The 10,235-nt window shown below is 40.2% G+C and overlaps 1 protein-coding gene across 1 annotated transcript; it reads right to left on the reverse strand.

Moving 5' to 3' along the window:
- Positions 1-791: 791 nt before the first annotated feature.
- MGRG5 (mas-related G-protein coupled receptor member X1) lies at positions 792-1,790 on the reverse strand. Its single transcript, XM_004607937.2, has one exon. It carries the CDS (start codon positions 1,788-1,790, stop codon positions 792-794), a length of 999 nt encoding a protein of 332 aa, XP_004607994.2.
- Between the last annotated feature and the right edge of the window lie 8,445 nt (positions 1,791-10,235).

Below are 10,235 nucleotides of genomic sequence, written 5' to 3' on the forward strand. Positions count from 1 at the left end.
CATTGGGCTACACTAGCATGTGACAGGGATTAATGGAGATGTTACTGGTGTTTGCTTCAGCAAGTCGATGAGCAATGGAAGAAAAGTGAAGTGAAGGTTTTATTAAGTCTATTTGTCCTCTGTCCATCTCCTTCAGAGGAGTGCCTATTTATTTTATATTCAGATATTTAGGTAGGGCTTTTCATTATATTCTGTTGTAATCTATATGCTTTATATATATCATAGGAAACCTTTATCTGATGTTGATGATTGAATATACTTTCTCCCTTATCACTTAGTTTCAAGTAGTTTTTGCCCATGTTTCCTAAAATTTACAGTAATGTCTGAGTTTTATGAGCTCCATTTTGTATTTTTTTCTTCTGTTGCATTAAACACTAATTTTCAATAATTAGTATTTGATTGAAGAGAAAAAACTTACAGAGAAATAGTAAGTCCAGATTATTGACAGTGCAGAGATGTATAAGACAAATATAGAACCACTCATGTAGAAAATGAATTGAAAATTATTCCTAGAGTTTCATGTGTAACTTCTTTCATATTACTCAGAGTTACTTTCTGATTATTCTATGTGAGAAATACAAACATATCATGAAAACACTCAAAGATTAATGGTAATGTCAAATTTATTCAGTGTGAACACTGTACAGAAATAAAAAATAGACTTTTTTCCTATATTAGAGAGCATGAAGATAAATGGTGGATCAGTTATAATATTCAGCTTTAAAGGGTGAGAATAGAGTATCTGAAATTCAATAAAAAATTCTGAAAAATATATCTAAATTTTAATTGAGTTAGGTCACATGAGTATTTCCTGACATCTCCAGAGTCTCCTGAGGAGGGCTGCCTTGGCTTCCACCCTCCTCAGGAACATCCTGCAAAGCTCTCTGCAGAACTACTTTGAGGCTCTTTCTTTGCTCTCTTCTCTGCTGCCTATAAGAGCCAACAAAGAAGTAGATAATGGGATTAGCACAGCTGTTGACACAGGTTAATAAATCCAGCACTTCACTTACTATTATGATGTCCCTGTCATAAAGAAGTGACCTCCAGAATAAGGGAATATGCTTGATTCCCCAGGGCAGGCCACAGAGAAGGAAGACCAGCACTGTGAGCCCGATGGTCACATACAGCCTGGTCAGCTTTATCTTCCAGGAGCCACACAACAATCTAATCAGCAGCACTAGGCTGGACCCAAACAGAAGCCCAAATGAGAGAAACGGCCATGTGATAATGCTGTAAATAGTTAAACCACACAAATATCTATTAGGATATCCAAACCAAAAGTTACAGAACCCAACATTTAGGATGATCAGGAGCAGGGCCAGGGCCCAGAGCAAGGCACACATGACAGATGACATGTGTTTTGGACGGTGGCAATGATACCAGATGGGCTTTATGACAGACAGACAACGCTCAGTACTAATGGCACTGAGAAAGCTCAGGCTTGCAATATATGAAAAGACAAACATTATAAAATTAACTTGGAACACCCTGTTGGAGTTTAGTCCGTTATATTCCATAAGACGTAGTATGGAGGATACCATGTGGGTGGATAGACAGACAAAATCAGCTCCGGCCAAGTTGAGGATGTAGACTGAGAAAGCATTCCTCTGCATGCGGAAAGCCAGGAGCCAGAGCACCACAGCATTTCCTGCCAGCCCCACCAGGGAAATGATGAATTCCACAATGCCTGAGATCAGCCAAGTTATATTCCGTGTTCTCTCAAAGTCCTCCCTGTAATTCTCATACTTCAGTGTATTTTCAGTCACACAAGGTGTGACAGTTACATCCATGCTCAGATAGTCTCTCCTGGTGTTTCTGGAAACACAAATGAGAAAGAATTTTCAGTATTATCATGGACTCTCATGGTACTAATGGTACCTGAGAGCAGAGAGAAGCAACTTAGACATTTAAAGCAGTCCACACAGCTTTGACATCCTATATTTGGACTCTGCCTGATCTTTCTGATTAAAGCCTGGGATGTCTCTATTGAATCCCAACTTTTCACAAACATGAACTTTTCTAAGGTCCTGATTTTCCCACTAATTTCCTAGGCCATGTCCCATTGCACATTCAAAAGGAATGTGAAATGAATGAAAATGTTAAATAAATACTATCATTTCCGTACAGAGAAAAGAAAATAGAAGCACAAAGGGTGTGATTGGTTGGTACCTGACTGCATGCATTCAATTGGTGTAGTGCTGTTTTGAATAGTCAAGTCTGAGTCAGTTGCTTTTCCTTTCTCAATTGTACAGATCCACTTGTAGAATGAAATGGCTCCTACTTAAAGAGAAGGGAGTGAAAGATGCCAGTTACTCTTCTACAGATTGAGGGAATCTATTAATTTAGGATTTTATCTACAGCTTGGATTATACAATTTCGAATGTTAAAGATATTTTGTTAAAAGTACTGAGAAAGTTTTTACAATTTAAAATTCGTCCAATTCTCCCTCTGCGCCTAAAGACTTTGATTCCAGAGATGTAACACATTCGGGCATCCAGCGCAGCATCCGATAGCGATGCACTGGGACACCGAACTGGGCTACAACTCTGTGCTGCCGGGGGTGGATTTTTTTCCTCCCCACCCTGTCTTCCTACATGGAAAGCAGCGGGCTGGCGGCACCCACGTGGCAGGCGCCATCTTCTGTGACTCCAAACCTACAGGTATTCGGTTTTTTCTTTTGGGGCTCCCAGGAACTCATGGGAAGGGGGCGTAACCGGCACGCCCTCGGCCCAGATAAATCCGGAGCCGCTGAGCGCGAATCGGACCCTCTGCGCCTAAAGACTTTGAATTCAGAGACTTCTTACAGCAATGCACTGGGACTGTGAGCGGGGCTATGTAATTTCTGGCAGAATTTTCCCTGGACTTTATACAGAAATCTAAAACTGCGCGGCAATGCCGCGTCCGTGCGACTTAACTTTTATAATTGTCAGCAATGTGAAATGGTTCCATTTGAACAGGTCTGACTTGGGGGGGAAACTCCAAATAATAACAGTAAGTTTTTGTTGAAATATTGAAGGTTTTTAATGTAGCAGCCACCTCTTTGGACTGTGAACTAAGCAAAAGCCCCACGCTGGCCGACGCGGCGTGGCGTACACCATACTATGAGGCGCAGGAAGGGGGATGAGGGGGAAAAAGGAAAAAAAAAGGGAAAAGGAAAGCGGAAAAAAAGAGAGAGAGAGTTATGTACTTGTAGCAGTGGGGCTACATATCTCTCCATTTCCAGCAATGAAAAACTAATTATCAAATGTAGTAGGTCTGTCTCTCTTGGTTGGAAACTCCAACAACTATAGTGAGTTTTGTGTTGAATTATGGAATGTAATCAAGGTAAATAAAAAATTAAGTGAAATTCATTAGTTATAGAGTAGGGGGTAGGGGTGGGGGCGGGGGGTATACTGGGGTTTCTGGTGGTGGAATGTGGGCACTGGTGAAGGGATGGGTGTTTGAATATTGTATAACTGACATATAAACCTGAGAACTATGTAACTTTCCACATGGTGATTTAATAAAAAGTTTAAAAAAATAAAATTAGTCCAATTCTTGATTGATTTGCTTGAGAAAGCACCAGTATCATCTCCATTTTGAAACTTGTGGTTAATGTTTTTGGCATATTGAATAGAGCAGGGTAGCTTGGCAGGCTCTGCCATGCAGGCAGGATACTCTCAGTAGCTTGCCAGGATCTCTGACAGGGATGGAGGAATCAAGCCCAGGTTGGCCTCCTGCAAGCAAATGCCCTACCTGCTGTGCTAAAATTTAAAATAAATTAAAAAATTTTCTTTTTTGATAATAATGTTACTGTCAGGTTTGATGTATAAAACTTTCAATCACCTCACATGTACTATGGACTCATTTCTCTCCATCAGTTTTCCATTGTCTGAACCCCTCCATTTTTTACTTCCTTATCTTCTCAGCATCATACACTTTTTACTGAAGTCCATTTCTCATCTTCTGTTAGTCTGGGACATTTGTTATTCCCTGACATAATTTCTTTATATGAGACAGATTACTCTATACATATATTTCTCCTAACTTCACTTACAATAAGATCTATCCACACAGTAAGCATTACTTGAATTTTTTGTAGCCTCCCAAGAGCAATGTTCAAAGTCACAAGACCCTTGATACTAGGAAAAGACTACCATTGTTACCAAGCAGAAGACACAATAGTAAGAGGATATCCTCCCCTGAGCAACTCCCAGGATGAAAGGAGGACTTCTTTCTTTTCTGTTTTTTATTGAATCACCATGAGGCACAGCTACAAAGCTTTCATGTTTAAGTCTAAGTCATACAGTGATCAAACACCCATCCCTCCAACAGTGCACATTTTCAACCACCAATGAGGAGGACTTATTTTACTAGAAATGATAAAGAAGCTATCAAATCTCTCTTGGGTTTTGCACTCTTGGTGGCCTGAATGAGAAGAAGTAAATTACAGACATATTTCCATCCATCAGGGCACATGTCCTATTCACTTATGTCACTAAACACAAATGTCAGCTGTAACAAGTGCTTGTCTTTCATGTCTCAAGAAGAAACACATAAACCTTCCTCATGCTTGTTTTGGTTTATAAAATTCTCATTATTAAATTCTCCTCATGTAACACTATTCACCTTGACTACTTTTTGGGATAGCCTTATTAACACACAGGAAGAAAAGTTAAGGATAATAAATGACTGGGATATGGTAGGTCAACATAGAAGCTGATGAAGGAGCCATGCTGAAGGAATTCCAGGTTTTCTGCCACATCATTTACAATGAGAGAAGTTTCCATCAAATGTCTCTAAAGGGGAAGTTCCTGAGGAAGAATAAGTGTTGATAGACTGCAGTTACCCACTATTTCCATTCTTCTCAGAAATATTATTGAGGTTGTGGGAACAGGGTTGCCGGATTCTGACTGGTACCAAGCAACTGGGCCCTGTCATCACTGGGCACCTGCTTTGAGGGGTGTGTAAGTAAGGCACTGACTCTTTGCATTCTCCCTTTCTTTTCTTTCCCTGGCTGGTTTTTACATGTCACAGAACTCTGAAGAGTCTTAGCATATTAAAAAGTTGTTTTAAAGAGAAGTACACAAAAATGGGAGAAGCATGGGTCCTCAAACTCAGGTCAGTTTTAGATATTTAGTTCATTTTAACCACAGTTGCTGTTCTTTCTTCCAAAATAAAAATCATGAGCATGAAATAATTCAAAATATCTGCTTATCACCATATTTTGTAATATCAGATTATACTGAAAATGATTTATTATAGTGTGAGAAATTATTTCAAAGAAGTTATACAGGTGAAGATATGACAACCTAATTGTAAAGCAAACAACTCAATGGAATATGATTATGCATCCAGGGAGAAATATCTCTGTGCCTCATAGAGGGATTCTCATTTCCTCTCACTCTGGTGCACCAGAAAAATGAGACGTGAGAAAATCTTAGGACAGTCATTTGAAGTACTTTCTCCCTGCCAGACTGTGAGTTTACAGTGACACAGGTAGGCAGTGAGCAAGACAAGCATTCTACCTGCTGGACTACTCACTGCCTCCTGACTTTCTGTCTACTCTTGGTGCATGCACGTGGCTCCCAGTTTGAGATTCATGGATGTGCCTTAAGACAAAAGGACAGCAAAGGCTCTGGAAATAAGTGATAAACTCACCTGCTTTGCATTCTTCCTTTTGATGGCAAGCTGACTCCTGTTGACAGGAAGAGTCTGTAAAAATTCACCTTGTTTTGAATCCTTCTATACCCTACAAAAGAACCCTCAGAAGGAGTGGAAGTTGGTGAGAAGGAGGCTTACCAGATTTCCCAGGTTCTTCTGTGAGTTGCTGTTCAGAGACCTGCTTTCAAATGTGAGCACGTCTTTGGTGTCATGACCACTCTGGGGATGTGTCATTAGATCTAACCCCTACCTCAGCTGTATTTTTCCACTGAAGTACACGTCCCTGCTAGTGGTTCTTGTGGATTGTCTCACTGACAGTTCTGTGCCTGGGCAGCACACAGAGCAATGTGAGTCGAGTCTGTGAAGATTTTCAATTAGATATACAGTGCACATTTCTTATCTGAGACTCAAACTCTACCTAGCTCATTTAAATTTTGTCTTATTATGCCAATTAATAGGTAGCTTCTACTTTTCTTACAATTGGCCACAAAAGAATATCAACTCATATAAAATCTACTGATCCCATGTCCAGCAGAAGCAGTTTTGTTCATCTTTGCATGTAAATTATTTTGCTATGACTGTTGATTTGAATAACATTTTTATTTCTTTTCTCTTGTCAGTTTGAACCAGAATGATTTTTATTCACATATAAGATTTTAAGGTAAGGGAAGAAGTATAGAGTTTTATAGATTTGTAATTAAATTTAGTTGTTAGTAATATACTCTCAAGAAAATTTCAATAATAAGCAAAATAAACCAAATATGAACAATTAGAAACAGTGCAAAGTCACCACTTTCAATGACTTGAATGTTAATTTAAATTTCTCACAATTATATTTTTTCCCCTGAGGAATAAAAATGCAAAACATTTCTTTGTCAGCTGTGGTGACACTGTGGGTTGAAACATTCTCACATTTTTTTTTTTATTTTTGGGTAACACCCGGCGATGCACAGGGGTTACTCCTGGCTCTTCACTCAGGAATTACCCCTGGCGGTGCACAGGGGACCATATGTGATGCTGGGATTCAAACCTGGGTGGCCCATGTGCAAGGCAAACGCCCTACCCGCTATGCTATCGTTCCAGCCCCTCTCTCACATTTTTGATAGGCGGAAAATTTGACAAATTGGCAAGGAGGGCCATTTAAAATTTGTATAATGATATGTAAATATCATACATTTTCTTCCCTTGATTCCTTATGCAGTAATTGATTTACACTGATGTTTGTGCACATGAAAAATACATAATACAGAGTTTAAACATATAGAATTCTTTGTCGTATTATCACCGAAAGTCAAAGTGTCCAATACACAATGGCAATGTATATGAAAAACCAGCACCTCTGTAGCTGTATAAAAATTGATATCCATTGATTTGGAATGGTTTTTGAGTTAATACTCTTCTTTGTTAAAAGTGTGTGAATCATGCACATAAGGAGTTGATAACCTCAACATCAAAAAAATCTCATAAAACTCAGTACCAAAGAGACATCCCACCCAAACCCAAAATAGAAGAGCTGAATAGACTTCTTCAAAGAGTACCTACCCTTTACTAGTAGGCATAGTAGACAATAAACTCTTCTTCACTTTTATTTGGAAGTTCAAAGTCAAAGGAGGACTTGTTGTGGGTAAGCAGAGGTAAAGGAGATGACTTGCATAAAGAGGAGCTCAGTTTAATTTCGTGTTCCACTCTCTAAATACATAATATAAATAACCTTATTACCACCTCACACTGAGAAGGCAATATGCATCACAAAGATTAGAAACATCAAGGCTTCATAAATATGTCATAGAAAGGAAATTACTGTACAGTGTTGGTGGACTTTAAATTGTCCCTTTATCTTTATCTACAATGTAGAAATAATCTAGTTGTCGAACAACAGAAGTGAGGATAATGAACTTGTGGTACATACATTATATATACACATATTATTCCACTATTAAATATACATTGCATTCTACTATATATTATAAATAGTATCTATTATATATGCATAGTATTCACCATGATGCATATATACATGATGAAATATTATTCATGAAGCTACAAGTTACAGTAAAATTATGCAATTAATTTTAAGTAGACAATTTATTGTAAGCAGACAGCCATGCTCAAGGCCCCTCTCCACATGTTCAGATGAGCCTCACTCATGAAGGTACTGGCAGAGGAACCCAGGTGTGTGGGACCTGGTGCTGAGAGCTCCAAGCCTGCTCAGATTGGGACTGGGCTTCTTCCACCCAGATTTCCCATTTTCCAGTAGCTAGGCGGTCACACCCAGGGACTGCCCTGGTGTGCCTTGTAATCCCATCAACGGCCAACATCCAGAGACTTAAAAGCAAGCTCCTGGAAGAGAGCAATGTAGTCTCTTGCCAGTGAGCCTGACTATCTTCCCCAGGGTCCCTTGAAGGGGATGGGCTCCAGCTTCCCTCCTCACCCTGAGCACAACTTCCAGTGGCTGAAGACCTCCAGAGCCTAGCCATGGCCATGCTCAAAGCCCTCTCCACGAGTTTGGGCAAGCCTCACTCATGAAGGTACTGGCAGAGGAACCCAGGTGTGTGGGACCCGGGGCTAAGACCTCGTAGCCCTCTCGGATTGGGACTGGGCCTCTTCTGCCCAGATTTCCCATTTTTCAGTAGCTAGGCATTCACAGCCACCGTGTGATCCAGAGACTTTAAAGCAAGCTCCCAATGGCCAATATCCAGAGACTTTAAAGCAAGCTCCCAATGGCCAACATCCAGAGAGACTTTAAAGCAAGCTCCTGGAAGTGCATGGCCTCGATATCTTATAGTCTACTTCTTTCTCTGGGAGAAATTGGCAAGCTACTGAGAGTTTCCTGCTCACATGGGAGAGCCTCACAAGCTCCCCATGATGTATTCATATGCCCAAACCAGTGACAATGCTGGGTCTCATTCCCATGACCCTGAAAGAGCCTCCAATGCAACATCGTTGGGAAGGATCAGTAGAGAGAAGCTTCTAAAATCTCAGGGCTAGGACGAATGGAAACGTTACTGAGACCACTCATGATATTCGACGATCAACAGGAAGATGATGATGATTGCAAGTAGGGTGGAACCAAAGAAATTCTTGATTAGTGAAGTAAGCCAGAAAAACAAGGAAAATACATGATGTTCCTCAAAAGTGGGAGAAATCCTGGCTACCAGATTTAGCACTACTCATCTTAAGATGATGTGAATATTCCTGGGTCAGGTCATGTGTGATAGGCTGCCAACACACTTGAATAGGCTCAAGTGTGTCTTACCTTCTCACAAGAAGCTTTTCAGAGTCCCAGAACTGTGAAATGAAGCAAATCTCTCAAATTTATAAGAACCAAGTTGGCTGTGGAAGCAACATCTATGTATTGAAGCAGAGGCTCTGTATCAGAAAAGCTGTGTATACCTGTTGGATATTAACCCCAAGTGTTTTAGGCTTCATCAGTGAATTTCCCCTTTTCCTCCTCCCAGAGAAGCTTCCCATGCTCTTGTTAGCATCCCTAATTTAGTTAAAGTTTATCATAACCTTTCCTTTGTATTTTATCTCATTGTCACAGTTCACCAAGTCAATCTTGATTACTTATACGCCAAAATTTTTGGTAATTCTAAACCTCGGATTTGTATATGAAGTTCTGTGTGTTTGTATCTGCTTTTCTATTTCCCCTAATGCTTTTTTACATTTAACTATATTTTACTATACAGCAATGTTCTTTGTTTAAACACAGAAAGACCAATAATGCTATGCTCCTAATATTTGGGAGTTGATTGACTCTGAAATATATCTACTCCTCGAAATTGGCCATAATTACTTGACTCAGGCTTCAGCTACTGTAGTTCCTAACACCCCAAAAGGATGTACCACTGTGGAACTGGGATGGACCCAGGGTGAGTGGTAAAGCTTTCCAAGCATCAAAATGCGAAATGCGACTGTCTGGAAAACAAAAATGCATGGTCTTGATGCAAGCTGTTTTGAGTTAAGAGACAGGGGAAGGTCAAGCTGAGCTGCCTGAGGAGACTTAGTCTGGGATTTATGGTGATAGCCTTTTTTTGCTCTCAGAGCCCAGAGAACTGAGTGTTGGGATCTTTGTCTCTTGCTGTGTTTATCCAAATAACTGCAAGTATTGATAACATATACAACTAAAGGGAAAATAATGTAGCTGTCCCTGGGAGACAGAGTGTCTCCTTGCACATTAATCTCCCCCAAAGAAAATTTCTTTTGTTTTATCTATTTAAGTGATATATGTAAATTTTCAGATGTCTTATCTATGTAAATGATCAATCACACCTAAGTCCTTTACCTCAACTTCCTTCAGATGTTCTATAAGTATGCTAGCAGCTCTACATTAAATGGTCCATTTTCACCACCAGGATGTGGTCTCCAGTCTCTCTATCTCTCTGCTGTGGAGGCCTGGGGAGGATGGGAGGCGACTCTGGGCCACTGAATGCAAGAGTAGTCCCAGCAGCACCTGCACATTATTTTGTGAACTCACATGCATCCCAACATCTGAAGGGGCTTGGGGAAGGCTGTCTTCACTTTCACTCTGTCATCCCAGGGAATTCTTGCAAGGCCCTCAGGTTGTGGCTACTGTGAGGTCAAACAAAGTA

Source organism: Sorex araneus, chromosome 6, assembly GCF_027595985.1.
Source record: "Sorex araneus isolate mSorAra2 chromosome 6, mSorAra2.pri, whole genome shotgun sequence".
NCBI lineage: Eukaryota > Metazoa > Chordata > Mammalia > Eulipotyphla > Soricidae > Sorex > Sorex araneus.